The sequence below is a fragment of the Geotrypetes seraphini genome, chromosome 2, assembly GCF_902459505.1.
Source record: "Geotrypetes seraphini chromosome 2, aGeoSer1.1, whole genome shotgun sequence".
NCBI classification, from domain to species: domain Eukaryota; kingdom Metazoa; phylum Chordata; class Amphibia; order Gymnophiona; family Dermophiidae; genus Geotrypetes; species Geotrypetes seraphini.
In genome coordinates, this window is record NC_047085.1 from 80,418,712 (window position 1) to 80,439,197 (window position 20,486).

Below are 20,486 nucleotides of genomic sequence, written 5' to 3' on the forward strand. Positions count from 1 at the left end.
TTCCCAGATTAAGAACGAGTTCCGTTTTTTTAAAACCGTTCTTAAGTTGAGTTTGTATGCAACTTGGATCCTGTACAGTTCAGTCTATAAAGGTACTAAAGAACATTAAACATTAAAGAAACAGTCCTCAAAATAAAGTACTGTTGTTTAAATAGAAAGAAAAAAAAAATAGGTTTACACTTACTTTCTCTCTTCATCTGTCCCACTGTTCCCTTTCCACCACCACATCCGACATTTCTCCCTTTCATCTGGACCTCATACCTCTCCCACCACCATGTCCAATATTTCTCTCCTTCCCTATGCCCAATTCACTGCTTTCTTCATTTTCCCATGTACACATCTCTCTTTCCCTCTCACTCAGACTCCCTTTCTATTCCTCCACCTCAGCATCTCTTTCCCTCACTCCCTCCATTCTTCTATCCTATGTCCCAAGTTCATGCTCCCATCTCTCTTTCCCTCTCACTCAAGCACAGATGCCCAACAATTCTTCCTTTCTATTCCCCCACCTCAGCATCTCTTTCCCTCACTCCCTCCAAGTTCAAGTTCAAGTTCATACTCCCCTCTCTCCCTCCATTCTGTGTCCCAAGTTCAGGCTCCCTCCCTCCTTTATCCAAAGTTTGTGCTCCCTCCCTTATGTGTCCTAACGCAACCCTGCTTCTCCCTTTATGTGCCAACAAACCTCTTCTTTCTCCCTTCCTGTCAAAACACGACCCTCTTCCTCCCTTCGGTGTCCCAATGTGCCCCCTCATTTTTCCCTCTGTTCAGCGTACCAAATTTGTGCCTCTCATGGGTGTTTACCTCCTCTGGCTGGTTCTCTCCTCCCAGCTGCACTTCGCAAAGCCACAGCCGCTGATTCCTGCACACGACTTGCAGCCGACCCAGAAGCTTTCCCTCACTGCCAGGTCAGCTGCGAGCCGCATGAAAGGAACCAGCGGCTGTGGCTTTGTGAAGTGCAGATGGGAGGAGAAAGAGTCAGCCAGAGGAGGTAAACACCCGTGAGAGGCACAAATTTGGTACACTAAATGGAGGAAAAATGACGAGGGGCGCATTGGGACACTGAAGGGAGGAGGAGGGTCACGTTTTGACAGGAAGGGAAGAAGGGGCGCATTGGCACAGGAAGGGAGAGGCAGAACCCCAGTTCATAAGTACCAGTTTGATATAAGTACTTAAACTGGGGACTGCCTGTAGTGATAGGGATGTGGGGACTGTCTGAAATGAGTTGTAGAACCATAGTAACTTGGTTGAAATAAAACAAAAATGTTTTTTTAATGAAATCATTGATTTTTAACCACCCTGCTGAAAACCACTACTTGTATTACAAACCTGTGCTAATCTGCTTCTGTCAGACAGAGTCTAGTAGGACATTTCAACTTCTTAATATAATATCCCAGAATAAAAAGACCAGAGCTGCTCTAAACTGTAAACATGCAATGAAAACACTATCATACCCGCCTCTTTTGAGCTTTTGTTGGCCGAGAATGTTGAGCTGGTTTTTCACTATCTTCAAATGCCAATTTCTCACTCCCATTAGCAAGAGATTCCACCTAGAAAGTGAACACAGCTGTTAGATATGCTGAAGTTAAAGCTCATATTGCACACACTGAGATATTGCCCAAAGGTAGAGGCCCAGGTTATCCGCAGTCTGCCTGGGATTTTCTTTTGCCCCACCATGCAAGCTGAGTCAGATTACCAGGTCTTTCTCATCTGAACTAAAGACACATCCCAGGAAATTAAAGTACATACTGGGGCAAGACTGAAGATCCATCAAGTCTGTATCCTGTTTCAAGTAGAGGCCAATGCAGGCCACAAGTGCACAGAGTAAAAATGATTTTATGCTGCCTATCCCAGAAATAAGCAGTAGATTTTCCCAAATCCATTTTAATAATGGATTATGGACTTTTCTATTGGGAACTTGTCTAACCTTTTTTAAACCCTGCTAATTGTTTTTACCACATAGAAATTATGCAACAGCAATTGCTATAACTATTTATTCAATATCAGGTTAACATTTAAATAAAATTACATACTCACCATCGGCTGCTGAACATATAGCTTTCTTGACCTTAGATTTTTCAGCCACCATACAGATAGTTTTGGGCTGAAAATCTCTCTAACCAATCAATATTATGTGTCTATTGAATGTTAAATATACATAGTTATGGTCCCTGCTCAGAAGAGCTTACAATATAATTTGGACAGAGACAGGACATCTCAGGGTTGGGAATATATGTATTGTATTTAGTCACCGATACTGAGTATACACATTGTGTAGTCACCACTGCTAAATGGATACTTTTTTTTTTAGCCTGCTCACTCTCTCTATAACGCTGCCTATGCCTTTCATTGATATAGAAATGATAAGTAGTAGTAGTAGTGCTGTCATTCATATTGGAAGATTAGGTCTTACCTTTGCTAATCTTCCTCGTAAAAAGGAATATTCAGTCTTGACCAAAGGATATTTACTAGTGCTGCCCGATTCACAATTCAAATTGGTTCGAATCGATTTAACACACACACACAAAAAAAACCCCGGCCTCCCGATTTGGTAACTGACCCTCCCCCCTCGCCCCCTAAAAAAAGGAGCGGCAGCGCTGGTGTCTGGCTTCCCCCCTAGCCTCCCACTGGTGTCCGGCTTCCCCCCTGGCCTCTAGTGCACCATTTACCTAATATCAGTAGCTTGTAGACTCGCAGAGATTGTGGTGCTAGCGATCTTTGCAAGCTGCCATAGGTCTTTGGAGCTGTTCCCTGTACTGTGGTCCTGCCCCTCCTCTGACGTCGGAGGCAGGATCGCGGTAAAAGAAACAGCTCCAAAGACCTATGGCAGCTTGCAAAGATCGCTAGCACCACGATCTCTGCGAGTCTGCAAGCTACTGATATTAGGTAAATGGAACGTGGGAGGCCAGGGGGAATATGCAGGCCTACCGGGGGGGGGGGGGGAGGGGTGTTATAGGCCTTCAGGGGTGGTGGCACGGGGGAGGGGGAAGGGGGGTTTAAAGAGATGTGCATATGCTCGACTTTGGGGGGGGATCTAAAAACAGAGGAGAGGGAGAGAGATAGTGGACAATGGAATTTAGGGAGGGAAGGAACAAAAGGGAGCGAAGTTGGACGCAAGGGATGGTGTGGAGGGGGGATAGAGATACTGGATAGGAGTGTAGGTGGGAAAAAAAAGGAGAAACGCTGGACCCTGGGGTGGTGGGGAAAGAGGGAGAAATGCTGGATGAAAGGGTAGTTGAGAAAAGGTGGATCTGTAGATGGAGACTAAAAAAAAAAAAGAAAGATGCCAGACCTCCGGGGGAGGGAAGGGAAACGGAAGGGGAGGACAGAAATAGAAGATGGGTGGTTAGCATGGAAAAAGAAGAAAAAAGGAGACCCTGGCAATCAAGTTATCAGAAGACAACCAGAGCCGGTGACCAACAAGATTTGAATAATGACCAGACAACAAAAAGGTAGAAAAAATAATTTTATTTTCTGTTTTGTGATTACAATGTGTCAGATTTTAAATGTGTCTCCTGCTAGAGCTGGTGTTAGACCACAAACTTGAGCTAGGATTTAACAGAGAGGAAAAGTCTTTTTTGTTTGTTTATTTTGTTTACACCACAGTGCCAGTGTGGTTAGGAGAAGGCAAAGGGGGCTATAACTGAATTGCTTCAACTAATAGCCAATCTGTCGATCAAATCAGGAAGGATTCCGGAAGACTGGAAGGTGGCGAATGTTACGCCGATCTTCAAGAAAGGTTCAAGGGGTGATACTGGAAACTACAGACCGGCGAGTCTGACCTCGGTTCCGGGAAAGATGGTAGAGGCGCTGATAAAAGGACCATATCATTGAGCACCTTGACGGACACAATCTGATGAGGACCAGCCAGCATGGCTTTAGCAAAGGAAGATCTTGCTTGACGAACTTGCTGCACTTCTTTGAGTGAGTAAACAGGAAGATAGATAAAGGCGACCCGGTTGACATTGCATATCTGGATTTTCAGAAGATGATCGACAAGGTTCCACATGAATGACTACTTCAAAAAATTGCGAGCCATGGAATTGAGGGAGAAATACTCACGTGGCTTAAAAACTGGCTGGCGGATAGGAAAGAGAGTGGGAGTAAAGCACATTTACTTACCTTAACAGGTGTTATCCAGGGACAGCAGGCAGATATTCTCAATATGTGTGTGATGTCATCCACGGAGCCCCGTCGTGGACAGCTTTTCAAGCAACTTTGATTGAAGATCTCAAAGTTTGCTGTGCTGCCCACGCATGCGTGCCTTCCTGCTCCACTAGAGGGTACATCCCCTCCTCATGGTCTTCAGTTCAGATAGCTAGCAAGGAAGCCAACCTCGGGGAGGTGGGAGGGTTGTGAGAATATCTGCCTGCTGTCCCTGGATAACACCTGTTACGGTAAGTAACTGTGCTTTATCCCAGGACAAGCAGGCAGCATATTCTTGACATGTGGGTGACCTCCAAGCTAACCAAAAAGGGACGGAGGGAAAGGTGGCAATTTATGAAAACAGATTACGCAAAATCGATTGGCCAAACTGGCCGTTGCACCTGGAAAAGGCATCCAAACAGTAGTGAGAGGTGAAGGTATGAACCGAAGACCAAGTGGCAGCCTTGCAGATCTCCTTGATAGGCGTGGACTTGAGGAAAGCGACCGACACCGCCATCGCTCGGACTCTATGCCCCGTGACTCGACCTTGCAGCGAGAGACCAGCCTGAGCGTAGCAAAAGGAAATACAAGCAGCTAACCAGTTGGATAAGGTGCACTTGGAAACAGGATGGCCCACCCGATTAGGGTCAAAAGAGATGAAAAGTTGAGGAGCCGTCCGATGAGACTCGGTGCATTGCAGGTAAAAGGCCAACACCCTTTTACAATCAAGAGTGTGAAGCGCCACCTCCCCAGGATGAGAGGGAGACTTCGGAAAAAAACACCAGAAGAACAATGGACTGGTTGAGATGGAAATCCGAAACCACCTTAGGCAAGCACTTAGGATGAGTACGAAGGACCACCTTGTCATGATGAAATACAGAAAAAGGCGGGTCCACAACCAGAGCCTGCAGCTCACTGACTCTGCAAGCAGACGTGAGAGCAATCAAGAACACCACTTTCCAAGTGAGGTACTTCAGATGACCCTTATCAATGGGTTCAAACGGAGGTTTCATCAATTGAGCCAGTACCACATTAAGATCCCAAACCAACGGGGGGGGGGAGGGGGGGCGGTTGAGTGGAGGATTGACATTGAAAAGACCTTTCATAAAGCGGGAAACCACCGGATGGACAGAGAGCGGTTTCCCCTCAAGCGGCTGATGAAAGGCAGCAATCGTACTGAGGTGGACTCGAATAGATGTCAATTTGAGGCTAAACCGAGACAAGTGGAACAGATAATCCAGCACAGAAGACAAGGAGGCAGAGAGCGGCTCCATGCGGCGTGCAGCACACCACACAGCAAATCTGGTCCATTTCTGGGAATAGCATTGCCGAGTGGAGCTCTTCTGAGATGCCTCGAGAACATCCCTCACCGACTGAGAGAAACCGAAGGATGGAGGCATGTGGAGAGGAACCAAGCTGTTAAGTGTAGAGACTGCAGATTGGGATGCAACAGCGAACCCCGTCTCTGAGACAGCAGAGAAGGAAACACAGGTAGAAGCAGAGGCTCCCGGACACTGAGTTGGAGCAGGGAGAACCACGGCTGCCTGGGCCACCAAGGGGCAATCAGGATCATGGTGGTGCGGGCCAACTTTAGATGCACCAGTGTTCTGAGAATCAAGGGAAAGGGAGGAAATGCATAGAGGAACCTGCCCGTCCAATCGAGAAGTAAAGCATCCGCCTTGAGACGATCTGGGGAGAACATCCTCGAGCAGAAAAGAGGCAACAGGTCTACCTGTGGCGTTCCCCACCGAACAAATATCTGACGCAGAGTATGAGAATGGAGTGACCATTCGTGCGGCTGAAGAAGGCGACTCAACTTGTCCGCCAGACAATTCTGCGCGCCCTGGATATACACCGCCCGAAGATGTTGTGGTGCAACGCCCACTGCCAAAGACGAAGGGCTTCCCTGCAAAGCGACAGGGAACCCGTACCCCCTTGCTTGTTTACATAATACATCGCCACCAGGTTGTCCGTAAGCACCAGGACCACGCAATATTGCAGCAAATGACAAAACGCCACCACGGCATTGTAAATGGCCCAGAGCTCCAGCAGGTTGATGTGGCAGTGACGGTTCGCCAATGTTCCCTCTAAGCTGAGCGCATGAGCGATCGCTCACTATTTTCAGTGGCATTGCTCATACTTTTTCTCGTGTCGCTCAATCGAGCACGGCGGAGGTGAGAGGAAGCGGCGGCGGCGGTCTGCCCTGCTCACGCAGGACCAGTGAGATCAACATCAACAATTTCCTGCCGGTCCGCACAGGACCGGCAAGATCGACGAGCTGTAGTTCGCGCAGTCCGACAGTGTGCTCTCTCCCCCCTCCCAGCGGCTCTCCTTACTTACAAGTGCAGCAATTCAGGAAGGAAGCCTTGGGGCTTTTGCTGAGTCACAGCCGTCTCTGATGATGCAACTTCCGCTTTCCTCAGAGGCGGTGCGACCCAACAAAGGACCCAAGGCTGCCTTCCTAAATCGCTGGGCTGGCAAGTAAGGAGAGTTGCTGGGAGGGGAGAAAGCCACTGTTAGAGGCTGGGAAGCTGCTGGGCATGGTGAGAAAAAAAGGGACAGCTGCTACTGGGCCTGGAGAGGGATAAGGAGAGATGCTGCTGGGAGGGGAGGAGGGAAATGAGTCTGGGAAGCTTCTGGGCAAGGGGAAAAAGGGACAGCTGCTACTGGACCTGGAAAGGGATAAGGAGAGATGCTGCTGGGAAGGGAGGAGGGAAAGGAGTCTGGGAAGCTACTGGACCTGGAGAGGGATAAGGAGAGATGCTGCTGGGAGGGGAGGAGGGAAAAGGAAGGGAAGAGAGTTACTGCTGGACAGGGGGAAGGGAGAAGAAAAAAGGAAACAGCTGGCAGGGAAATTAGAGGAGGGGAAGGGGAGAGACAGGAATGAGATGGAAGGGGGGTCAGCAGAGAAATTGAGAGGGACAAAGATGTTAGATCTGGTGTAGGAGAGATAAAAATGAAGAGAGCAGTGAATCTGGAATGAATCATGTAAAAACGAGAGAGGGGCATAGGCTGAATGGAAAGGGGAGAGGGGCATAGAAAGAAGACAAATACCATATGGAAGGGGGAGAGGTCAGACAGTAGATGGAAGGGGCAGATGCTGGATTGAAGAGACAGAGAAGGCAGACGCTAGAAGGAAGAGAGTGAAAAGAAGATGAAAGCAGAAACCAGAGACAACAAAAGGTAGAAACAAATAATTTTATTTCTATTTTGTGATTTGAGTATATCAGATTTGAAATATATATCCTGCTAGAGCTGGTGTTAGACATAACTTGGGGACTGCAAAGTCCAGGCAGTGGCTTAGGGCTCTCTCTGACCAGGGGGACAGTTGCCCTAGTTGCACTCCCCTAACCCTATTCCTGCTATGTGTGACTGCGGTATTCTGTTAGCATGATATTTCTGTGTAGCATTCTATAATAATTTGGCTTATTCAGTTTTCTTGATAGTAGAGGGGATATATGTGAAGGGGAGAGGAGCCAAGGGTTTTGTTGATCTGTATTATTTGTATTTATAAAATGACAATTGTACAGAATATTGTTTCTTTTTATACTTTAATAAAATACATTCAGTATAAAATCATAACTGAGGCTTGTGCGGATGGGAGCTCGCGGAGACGGGACGGAAACGGGTTTTTGGAAAACTGAAAAGAATCGAAGAGAATATTTGTGAAAATTGAATAACTGATGATATTACGTAATTAAAAAAACTTTAAGTAAATTGTTTTTCTTCTAAGTTTTGAGTATTTAACCCTCCCACAATCTCACGGGCACTCGTCCTCCACGCCTGCTCATAAATTTGTGGAGAGTGTAACTTGTCGCTCATGCATATTTTTTTCGCACACACCTCATCAATCCTTAGAGGGAACATTGGTCCGCACTCGATCAAAGACCCTGAGTCCGAAGGCCTTCGAGGTGCGCTCCCCAAGTGTACGCCGATGAGTCCGTCGTCAGAACCTTCTGATGCGGGGGTATAAGAAAGAGAAAACCTCTGGACAGATTGGAAGAGCTGGTCCACCAGCGTTTCAAGGAGGAAGTCACTGCAATGTGCTGAGAAGTGGGATCCCGATCCGGCCGCCACTGAGACGCCAGAGTCCATTGAGGAACCCGAAGATGTAACCGGGCAAAAGGCGTAATGTGAATGGTGGAGGCCATGTGCCCCAGGAGGATCATCATCTACTTGACCGAGACCGAAGCCCGCCGAGACACCAGCCGACTCAGCCGCAGGAGGACGTCCTGCCGAGGCCGAGGCAGAAACGACTGGAGACGGACCGTGTCTAGCACTGCCCCGATAAACTGCAGGGACTGAGGGGGGCACAACTGAGACTTGGGGAAGTTGATCTCAAACCCCAGATGCTGAAGGAAGATAATAGTCTGAAGGGTCGCTGCAATAACCCCCTCTCTCGACGGGGCTTTGACAAGCCAGTCGTCAAGGTACGGGAAGATCCGAAGGCCCTGCGACTGCAGGGCCGCCACGACCACCACGAGGCACTTCGTGAAGACCCGTGGGGACGAAGCAAGCACGAAAGGGAGGACCCAATACTGCAAGTGGAGGTCTCCCACCTGAAAGCGGAGAAACCGTCAAGAAGCCGGATGTATCAGAATGTGAGTGTAGGCTTCCTTCAGTCCAGGGAACACAACCAGTCCCCCTCATCCATTAAGGGATACAAAATGGGAAGCGAAAGCATGCGGAACTTTTCCCGAACCAGAAACTTGTTCAGCTTCCGCAGATCCAGGATAGGACGCAGGTCCCGGCCCTTTTGGGAACCAGGAAGTACCGGGAATAAACTCAGGAGCCTTGTTGGCAAGAGGGAACCTCCTCCACAGACCGCAGGCGAAGGAGGGCCTGTGCTTCCAAAAGCAGTAAAGGAAGCTGCACCCTGTCGGAGCGAAACTCTCCGGGAGGTCTGTCTGGAGGCAAAACCCGGAAATTGAGAGAGTACCCTTCCCGAACAACGGAGAAGACCCAAGGGTCCGCCCAATGATGATAAAAGGCGTGGAGACGTCCCCCGATGGGCAGAGGGGGAACTCCCAAGGCGGAAGGGGCCAGCACCCTCCCGCCCGGCCAATCAAAAGGACGGCGGCTGTTTAGGCGCAGCAGGGGTCTGAAGCTTAGGAGGAGCCCTCTACTGCTGCGGACGCCGAGGAGGAGGGCAAGAAAATGCCGGCGTGGACTTCTGAGGATACCGCCGGGGAGGCAGCCTATAGGTCTTGGGCGGAGTGGGCTTCGCCTTAGCCCAGACCAAGGAAGCAAAGAAGCGTTCGTGTTCGGAGAGGCGTTTCGTGGCAGCCTCGATGGAATCATCGAACAGCTCATTCCCCAAGCACGGGAGATTGGCCAACCTGTCCTGCAGGTTCGGGTCCATATCAATAATGCGGACCCACGCCAGGCAACACATGGCCACCGCGAAGGTTGAGACCCTGGGCGACAGCTCAAAAGCGTCATAGGAGGCCTGAAACATGTACAGCCTCAGCTGCGACAGCGTATCTACAAGCCGGCGAAACTCCGCATGGCGCTTAGAAGGCAAATCGTCCTCGAAAGATGGTAGAGACTTGATATACCACTTGAGATAGGATGTAAAGGTAAAGTTGTAATTCAGGACTTTGTTTGCCATCATGGAGTTCTGATATAGGCACCTCCCGAACTTATCCACAGTCCTGCCCTCCCGGCCTGGCGGGACAGCAGCATAGACCTTGGATGGATGAGACTTCTTCAAGGTAGACTCCACTACCAAGGACTGGTGAGAAAGCTGCGCCTTCTCGAACCCTTTGCAAGGCACCGTCCGGTACCGAGACTCCATTTTGGAGGGAATAGCGTAGGGAGTCTCCAGATTACAAAAGAAAGTCTGCTGCAACACCGGATTCAGGGGCAGCCACAAGGACTCCCTAGGAGGGTAGGGGAGCTCCATCTCCTCCAAATACTCTTTGGTATACTTGGAATCCGACTGGAGGTCTAAGTACAAGGCCTTCCCCATGCCCTGAACAAATCTAGTGAAGGAAGAGGGCATGCCTTCAGAATGCCCCTCGAGGGGGGTGGTGGAACGAGACCACAGGGCAGCTGAAAAGGAGGGGGGAAGCCTCCCTGGAATACTGCAGCGGCACATCTGTATCCACCAGCATGGACGCTGAAGAAGCCCCGCTGAAGGAACGAGGAGGGGTCAACGAGAGCTTGCTTCGAGAAGTCCCTGGAGGGGAGGACCTCGGGGCACGGCCCATCGAGGTCCAACGATGGCGCCCTGGAGAACCCCGGCCCGAAGACAAGCCTCGGGAAAGGGAGGCAGGGTCCCCCGAGGTCGGCTCCTCCTGGATCGGGTTACCCAACCGGACCGGCAACCTCAGCAGGCTCGGGTTGGACAGGGTGAGGTCTGAGGTTTTAATGGAGCCGGTAGTGCGAGAACCTGCCTCGGGGGGGGGGGGGGAGGGGGGAGTCCCAAGGGCGCTTCGCAAGACGCCTCGACTGAGGCCGGCCCGAGGGAGAAGCATGCCTCGATGGAAGAGGTGAGGGATCGGATGAGGACAGACGCAGAGATCAACGTGCCTTGCCCCGAGAAGCCTCGACGCGACATTCAGGCTGGTCACAATGCGCGAGGTCGAGGCTGGAGCGAGCTGAGCCAACGCCGAAGAGATCTCCGAGGAGATGATAGCCTTCTATACTTCCTCGAACATAGGCACGGTGACCATATTAGGCCGGGCAGGTGCAGCAATGCATTCCACCGAGGGCGACCTCGAGGATGAGTATTCCCGTATGGTGGAAGCACGCTTAGAGGCTTACGACGGTGGTCTCGTTGAGGCCGACGGACTACACTCACCGCCTGGATGGCCAGAGACTCCGAGGAAGGCTTCTTCGGTAGAGGAACTGAACATGAAGGAGGAAGAGGAGACTTACCCGGGGCCTAGGTCTTCGAGGTCAAGGGAGACTTGCCCAGGGCCGAGGTCTTCGAGGCCGACGTAGAGACCGAGGCTGAGACCGGGGTCGAAGCAGGAGCAGCCTCCATGGCAAAGAGCTCCGCGATCCTGGCCCTACGTCGCCGAAGAGCCCGAGACTGGAGGGTGGCACAACAAGGACAGGAGTCCGTGGGGAGATCTGCACCCAAGCACAAAATACACCAGTGGTGCAAGTCTGTAATTGAAATAACCCGACCGCACTGGGAGCACTTCTTAAACCCGATAAGAGGCCGGGACATAAGGTACGGACGGCCGCAGCCACTCGAGGCCAAGCGGCCACGGTGAACCGGGAGCCCTCGGTCGCCGAATCGAAAAAAAAAACAAAAAACGAAAAACAAGTAGCACAAGGAATCAACAAACCGCATAGTGACTCCCAAGTAAAACAAAGAAGCCGCAGTGCTAGAATGGCACTTAGAGAACGCAGAGAAGAGAGACAGGGCTTTCTGGCTCCGCGGAAAACTAAGAACTGAAGACCACGAGGAGGGGATGCGCCCTCTAATGGAGCAGGAAGGCACGCATGCGTGGGCAGCACTAGCAAACTTTGAGATCTTCAATCAAAGTTGCCCTCGACAGGGCTCCGTGAATGACGTCACCCACATGTCGAGAATATGCTGCCTGCTTGTCCTTGGATAAATGGACAATACTTGGACTGGAAAAGAGTCACCAGTAGAGTGCTGCAGAGTTCGGTGTTTGGGCCCGTGCTCTTCAATATATTTATAAACGATCTGGAAATTTGCAGACGACACTAAGTTATTCATAGTGAAGATGCAGGAGGATTGCGAAGATCTGCAACGTGACATAAACACGCTTGAGAAATGGGCCGCAACATGGCAAATAAGGTTCAACGTGGATAAGTGTAAGGTGATGCATATCGGTAACAAAAATCTTATACACGAATACAGGATGTCCAGGGCGGTACTTGGAGAGACCCCCCAGGAAAAAGACTTGGGAGTACTGGTCGACAAGTCAATGAAGCTGTCCGCGCAATGTGCAGTGGTGGCAAAAAGGGCAAACAGAATGCTAGGAATGATTAAAAAGGGGATCATGAACAGATCGGAGAAGATTATCATGCTGTACAGGGCCATACGCCATGCTGTACTGGGCCATACGTGAAGAAGGACACGATACTATTCGAAAGGGTCTAGAGAAGAGTGACTAAAATGGTTAAGGGGCTGGAGGAGTTGCTTGTACAGCGAGAGATTAGAGAAACTGGGCCTCTTCTCCCTTGAAAAGAGGAGATTGAGAGGGGACATGACAGAAACATTCAAGATACTGAAGGGAATAGACTTAGTAGATAAGACAGGTTGTTCATCCTCTCCAAGGTAGGGAGAATGAGAGAGCACTCTCTAAAGTTAAAAGGGGATAGATTCCATACAAACATAAGAAGTTCTTCTTCACCCAGAGAGTGGTGGAAAACTGGAACACTCTTCCAGAGACTGTTATATGGGAAAACACCCTCCAGGGATCCAAGACAAAGTTAGACAAGTTCCTGCTGAACAGGAACGTACGCAGGTAGGGCTGGTCTCAGTTAGGGCACTGGGCTTTGACCTAGGGCCGCCGTGGGAGCGGACTGCTGGGCACGGCCCATCGAGGTCCAACGATGGCGCCCTGGAGAACCCCGGCCCGAAGACAAGCCTCGGGAAAGGGAGGCAGGGTCCCCCGAGGTCGGCTCCTCCTGGATCGGGTTACCCAACCGGACCGGCGACCTCAGCAGGCTCGGGTTGGACAGGGTGAGGTCTGGGGTCTTAATGGAGCCGGTAGTGCGAGAACCTGCCTCGGGGGGGGGGGGGGGGGGAGTCCCAAGGGCGGGAGAAGCGTGCCTCGATGGAAGAGGTGAGGGATCGGATGAGGACAGACGCAGAGATCAACGTGCCTTGCCCCGAGAAGCCTCGACGCAACATTCAGGCTGGTCACAATCAGTGTTCCCGCTAAGGTGCGCTGGCCTGCGCGCGCGCACAAAATATTACATCGCAGCGCAAAGTTTCTCTTCACAGCGCACACACGCGTCGAAAAGGTAAGGGGAGGTAAGGTAAGGGGACGCATTGGGGGGATTGCACTTCCCCACAATTGCCATGCTTCGGTTCCTCTTCTTCCTTCCTTCCTCCCCCCCCCCCCCCCCGCGGGACCCTGCGGCACCATCAACTCTTACTCCCTCTAATGTCGGCCCTGCAGCTCCAGACTTCCTCGCACCTTCTCCCCTCCCCCTTTGGATCGCTATTATTTTAAATGTTATAGCCGCGGAGCTGTATCCATCAGTGGAGATGTCTAACCTCGGCCTGCCCCGGAACTCTTACTGCAACAGTGACTTCCTGTTCCTGCCTAGACGGGCGGCTGCTGCAGTAAGAGTTCCGGGGCAGGCCGAGGTTAGACAGCTCCACTGATGGATACAGCTCCGCGGCTATAACATTTAAAATAATAGCGATCCAAAGGGGGAGGGGAGAAGGTGCGAGGAAGTCTGGAGCTGCAGGGCCGACATTAGAGGGAGTAAGAGTTGATGGTGCCGCAGGGTCCCGCGGGGGGGGGGGGGAGGAAGGAAGGAAGAAGAGGAACCGAAGCATGGCAATTGTGGGGAAGTGCAGAGCTGCAGGGAAGAGTGTTGCGGTACCCAGCTGGAGGGAGAAGGAAGATGAGGGAGGGAATTAAAGGAGATGCCAGGGCTTGGAGCATAGGAGGAAGGTATGCCAGTCTAAGGGAAAAGGAAGGGGGAGATGTGAGAGCATGGAGGGGGAACGAAAGATGGAAGAAAAGGAAAGGAGAGAGATGCCAGAGAATCAGGGAAGGGGAGATACCAGACTATGAGGAGAGGTGTGGGAGAGGGAAGGCGAGGAGAGAGATGCCAGACCAATGGGGTGAAAGGAGAGATGGAAGGGGGAGGCATACAGTTTCTGGAAGGGGCATAGAAGGAGAGAAGATGCCATATAGGGGAAGAGAGACGGCAGACAGTGAATGGAAGGAAGAGAGTTACAAGAAGATGAGGAAAGGAGAAACCACAGAAGACAAAGGTAGAAAAAAATTTCTATTTATTTATTGCTTTAGGAGACATGTGTCACTGTTTCTGTGAAGCATTGTATGCAGAGTCCAGCTTCTTGCTGGTTCAATTTAACCTTTGTCTATGTATTTTTATTTTATCCCCCCTTTTACAAAACTGTGAAGCGTTTTTAGCACCAGCCTTGGTGGTAGCAGCTCTGATGCTCAGAATTTTATGAGCATCAGAGCTGTTACCTCCGTAGCTAAAATCCACACTACAGTTTTGTAAAAGAGGGAGGGGTTAGTTTGTGATTACATATTCCTTACTAGGCGAAGGTGTTTTCTGTGTTCTGTGTGTTCGAAAGACATGGTTTTCTGTTAGGATTGACGGTGTAGGATTGATCTGTGCTGGTCTGGCTTGTTTAGTTTTACAATGGGTGTATTGATGTACTGCTCACTGCAATATGTAAGATGCTGCCTTTTCCTAGGTACTCATGTGTGACGTGTGGTTTGTTACTAAAAATCATGTTTTTCTTACAGATGGGGGGGGGGTGCCAAAAAATGATGGGCCCCGGATGTTACATATGCTAGGTACGCCACTGTATGTAAAGATACCAGAAAGCTGGCGTAGCAAAAACTTCTAAGTTTTGAGTATTTAACCCTCCCACAATCTCACGGGCACTCGTTTCAAGTTTATTGAGATTTTGATTTAAACGCAATATCAAATATTTTCAATGCGTATAACAAAAATAAATTTGGGGAAATAAATAAAACCATTTGAACCAGTGTTCCCGCTAAGCTGCGCTGGCGTGCGCTGGCGCACAAAATATTACATCGCAGCGCACACGTTTCTCGTCACAGCGCACGATCGGAAGAGGCGTACGGCAGATGGCAGGGCGGCGAGAGGAGAATCGGGCGAGTTGGCTCATAACTTGCTGGCGCCCGATATTTTTGGCTCACGGTGAAAAAAGTTTGCTCACAACACCCGCCCGCTTAGAGGGAACACTGGTCACAATGCGCGAGGTCGAGGCTGGAGCGAGCTGAGCCAACGCCGAAGAGAACTCCGAGGAGATGATAGCCTTCTATACTTCCTCGAACATAGGCACGGTGACCATATTAGGCCGGGCAGTGCAGCAATGCATTCCACCGAGGGCGACCTCGAGGATGAGTATTCCCGTATGGTGGAAGCACGCTTAGAGGCTTACGACGGTGGTCTCGTCGAGGCCGACGGACTACACTCACCGCCTGGATGGCCAGAGACTCCGAGGAAGGCTTCTTCGGTAGAGGAACTGAACCTGAAGGAGGAAGAGGAGACTTACCCGGGGCCTAGGTCTTCGAGGTCAAGGGAGACTTGCCCAGGGCCGAGGTCTTCGAGGCCGACGTAGAGACCGAGGCTGAGACCGGGGTCGAAGCAGGAGCAGCCTCCATGACAAAGAGCTCCGCGATCCTGGCCCTACGTCGCCGAAGAGCCCGAGGCTGGAGGGTGGCACAACGAAGACAGGAGTCCGTGGGGAGATCTGCACCCAAGCACAAAATACACCAGTGGTGCAAGTCTGTAATTGAAATAACCCGACCGCACTGGGAGCACTTCTTAAACCCGATAAGAGGCCGGGACATAAGGTACGGACGGCCGCAGCCACTCGAGGCCAAGCGGCCACGGTGAACCGGGAGCCCTCGGTCGCCGAATCGAAAAAAAAACAAAAAACGAAAAACAAGTAGCACAAGGAATCAACAAACCGCATAGTGACTCCCAAGTAAAACAAAGAAGCCGCGGTGCTAGAATGGCACTTAGAGAACGCAGAGAAGAGAGACAGGGCTTTCTGGCTCCGCGGAAAACTAAGAACTGCACGAGGAGGGGATGCGCCCTCTAATGGAGCAGGAAGGCACGCATGCGTGGGCAGCACTAGCAAACTTTGAGATCTTCAATCAAAGTTGCCCTCGACAGGGCTCCGTGAATGACGTCACCCACATGTCGAGAATATGCTGCCTGCTTGTCCTGGGATAAATGGACAATACTTGGACTGGAAAAGAGTCACCAGTAGAGTGCTGCAGAGTTCAGTGTTTGGGCCCGTGCTCTTCAATATATTTATAAACGATCTGGAAATTTGCAGACGACACTAAGTTATTCATAGTGAAGATGCAGGAGGATTGCGAAGATCTGCAACTTGACATAAACACGCTTGAGAAATGGGCCGCAACATGGCAAATAAGGTTCAACGTGGATAAGTGTAAGGTGATGCATATCGGTAACAAAAATCTTATACACGAATACAGGATGTCCAGGGCGGTACTTGGAGAGACCCCCCAGGAAAAAGACTTGGGAGTACTGGTCGACAAGTCAATGAAGCTGTCCGCGCAATGTGCAGTGGTGGCGAAAAGGGCAAACAGAATGCTAGGAATGATTAAAAAGGGGATCATGAACAGATCGGAGAAGATTATCATGCTGTACAGGGCCATACGCCATGCTGTACTGGGCCATACGTGAAGAAGGACACGATACTATTCGAAAGGGTCTAGAGAAGAGTGACTAAAATGGTTAAGGGGCTGGAGGAGTTGCTTGTACAGCGAGAGATTAGAGAAACTGGGCCTCTTCTCCCTTGAAAAGAGGAGATTGAGAGGGGACATGACAGAAACATTCAAGATACTGAAGGGAATAGACTTAGTAGATAAGACAAGTTGTTCATCCTCTCCAAGGTAGGGAGAATGAGAGGGCACTCTCTAAAGTTAAAAGGGGATAGATTCCGTACAAACATAAGAAGTTCTTCTTCACCCAGAGAGTGGTGGAAAACTGGAACGCTCTTCCAGAGACTGTTATAGGGGAAAACACCCTCCAGGGATCCAAGACAAAGTTAGACAAGTTCCTGCTGAACAGGAACGTACGCAGGTAGGGCTGGTCTCAGTTAGGGCACTGGGCTTTGACCTAGGGCCGCCGTGGGAGCGGACTGCTGGGCATGATGGACCACTGGTCTGACCTAGCAGTGGCAATTATTATGTTATGTCTCTAGTAGTCAGTCTCTTTTGGGCACAATAAAGTATACTGAGTATCTGCCCAAGCCCCATTCGCCTTCCAATACAGTCTCTATGGCTCTGTAGCAATAATTAGGGTATAATAAAACTATCAGGCAGTCTGATAAGCATCTTTAACTCATATCTAGGCCTAAGTACACAATATGATTCCTGATAAGAATATAGCAGCAAATCTAATATGATTAGCTTGGCACAATCAACAAGAGTCCTGAACAAACCTTATCTTACCAAAACAAGACTCTATTCTAGCCCAGCAAGACTAAGATAAATTCCTGCCTCACCCTTAGGTCCAGCAGACATCAGCTCATCCAGTGATGGATTTATCTTCTTTAAGCTAGAAGCATGCAGCGAGCTTTAAGTCTAGTCTAGCAGATAAAGAATCCTCAGTCAGTCAGCACAAGGTCGCTTCCCTCTGGTGACAGCCAATGCAGACAATTGTCTCTGATTTACAACTTTCACGAAGGACTGGCAAAGTTCAGTAGTGTCCCAAAAATGAGCAGTGTCCGATTTTTTAGCTGTCAGCCAAGAGCAGACACACACAAGGGAGATTCTCTCTAATCATGCTTGAAAATATATAAACCTAATAGAGTTTTGAGATCAGAAAATAGGATGTTGTTAGATGAAAGAATAAGAGACAAAATTAAGTATACCTCCATTAGAATGTCTTGTTTCAATTGCAGGTCCAGTGCTTTGGAATTGACTGTCTGGAGCAATATGTTTTTGTAACAATGTACTGCTATTTCAAAAATTACTTAAGGCTCATTTATTCGTCTTAGCTTTTTTTTTAGCTGTCCCTCTGACATCCAATAAAATGTTTAAGAATAACTACAATTTTTTGTTGAACAATGTAAATGAAGCTGATTGATGTCTATAATGTATTGGAAAATGTATGGTAAAATTTGACCTCTACTGTATATGTTTACTTGTAAGTCGCTTAGGAGATAAGCGGATAATAAGTTCTTTAAATTAAATAAATCAATCAGTTCTTATTGTCCCCTGCACAGTGCAAAGGAGCTACACAACTATAGGTCTGAGCTCCCCCAAACCCAAAATTGTCTAAGTCAGGATAGCACAGCAGAGTCTGAGCTTGTGCACAGGTGACCCATAGAGGACCAATCAGAGCCAGTCACACAGAAGAATCTAATATAATAAAACCCTAGATGCGCATGCGCACTCTTACCTGCATGTTCCATGATCTCTGATCCATGATCAGTAGGTCTGTGGCGGCAGGAGTGCGCATGCGCGAGTCCCCAGCCTTACAGCACCTACTACACTCGCCGGCAGGACTGGCCGCCAGCGCTGGACTCCCTGCTCTCCATAAGATCGCCGTGTCGGCTCCTCTCACGAGCCGCACCAGCGTCGAAGAAGGCTTCCAACGCTGGCGGGGATTGAGAGGAGCTGCGACACTTTTAAACTTAAAAAAAAAAAATTCGCCCGGAGCAGGCCAGACCTTGGGGCGGGCAGGGAAGTGCCGACAAAAGACTCCAGCCGTGAACCGCTCAACGGGACCAGGCAGGTAGGCAGCCACGCGAGGGAGGCCAACAGAATGAATAAAAAAAAAAAAAAAAAAAGGTAACATGCAGGGAGAAGCTGGGCCTGCCTGCGAGAAACGCAATAAGGGAAGAGGGGCCCTTGCAGCAGGCTACATCGTGGTAAGAGTAGGGAAGGGGGGTGGGGAAAAATTCTGCTACTGCTGCACAGGGACCTGGAGGGGAAGGGAAATACCGCTGCTACTGCACAGGGAAGTGAGGGGGGGGAATGCTGTTGCTGCTGCACAGGGAAAAAAATGACAGCAGGACGGAGGGAGACAGAAAGAAAGGAAGAAAGACACAGGGGCAGGAAGAGAGATAGAAAGACAGATAAAGGGGGCCAGGGAGAGAGAGACAGTGGGAGGGAGAGAGACAGAAAGAAAGACAGACAGACAGACATATATTCTAGCACCCGTTAATGTAACGGGCTTCAAGACTAGTAATGAATAATGTTCTGTGAAAGGTCCTCGGGAGACAGCCAGACGTGCCAAAATGATCGCAGCAGAAAGCACAGTTACTTACTGTAACAGGTGTTATCCAGGGACAGCAGGCATATATTCTCACATGCAGGCATGATATTCTCACATGTGGGTGACGTCATCTACGGAGCCCCAGCGCGGACAGCTTTTCAAGCAAACTTGATTGAAGTTTCAAGTTTGCTACACTGCACCACGCATGTGCATGCCTTCTTGCCCACTAGAGGGCGCATCCCCACCTCATGGTCCTCAGTTCCATAACTAGCAAAGAAACCATCCCCGGGGAGGTGGGCGGGTTGTGAGAATATATGCCTGCTGTCCCTGGATAACACCTGTTACGGTAAGTAACTGTGCTTTATCCCAGGACAAGCAGGCATGATATTCTCACATGTGGGTGACCTCCAAGCCAACCAAAAAAGGGCAGGTGGGAGGATGGCAATTTAGGAAAACAGGTTACGTAACACCGACTGGCCAAACCGGCCGTCGCTTCTGGACAAAGTGTCCAGACAGTAGTGGGAGGTGAACGTATGAACCGAAGACCAAGTGGCAGCCTTGCATATGTCCTCCACAGGAGTAGACCGGAGGAAAGCAACAGAAGCTGCCATAGCCCGGACCTTATGCCCCGTGACTCGACCATGGAGCGGAAGACCCGCCTGAGTGTAGCAAAAAGAAATACAAGCAGCCAACCAGTTGGACAAGGTGCGCTTGGAAACAGGATGTCCCAATCGATTAGGATCAAAGGACAAAAACAATTGAGGAACCTTCCGATGAGACTTGGTACGTTGGAGATAAAATGCCAACGCCCTCTTACAGTCAAGCGTGTGAAGTGCCGCCTCACCAGGATGGGAGTGGGGCTTCGGGAAGAACACCGGAAGAACAATGGACTGATTGAGGTGGAAATCAGACACAACCTTAGGCAAAAATTTTGGATGGGTGCGAAGAACCACCTTGTCATGATGAAACACCGTAAAAGGTGGATCCGCAACCAAAGCCTGCAGCTCACTAATCCGACGAGCGGACGTGAGCGCAATCAAAAAGACCACCTTCCAAGTGACAAACTTAAGAAGAGATTTGTCGATAGGCTCAAAAGGAGGCTTCATCAGTTGAGTAAGGACTACATTAAGATCCCAAACAACAGGAGGAGGTTTCAGAGGAGGATGAACATTCATGAGACCCTTCATGAAACGCGCAACCAGAGGATGAAGAGAAAGAGATCGACCCTCTAGAGGGCGATGGAAGGCCGCAATGGCACTGAGATGCACCCGAATGGAAGTCGTCTTCAGTCCAGACTTAGACAGATGCAACAAATATTCCAGCACCGAAGACACTGGGACCGAACTCGGGTCCAAACGGTTCGAGGAACACCAAGATGAAAATCTGGTCCACTTCTGGGAATAGCAAAGCCT

General features: G+C 49.9%; 1 protein-coding gene across 3 annotated transcripts in view; it reads right to left on the minus strand.

The window, feature by feature from the left end:
* The window catches only part of OTUD6B (OTU deubiquitinase 6B), a 64,973-nt gene that overhangs the window by 23,515 nt on the left and 20,972 nt on the right, over nt 1-20,486 (minus strand). For all 3 annotated transcript variants that reach the window (XM_033934698.1, XM_033934696.1, XM_033934697.1), the window contains exon 3: nt 1,449-1,544. In XM_033934698.1, coding sequence (XP_033790589.1) covers nt 1,449-1,544 — 96 coding nt within the window. The remainder of the gene's footprint in view (nt 1-1,448; nt 1,545-20,486) is intronic.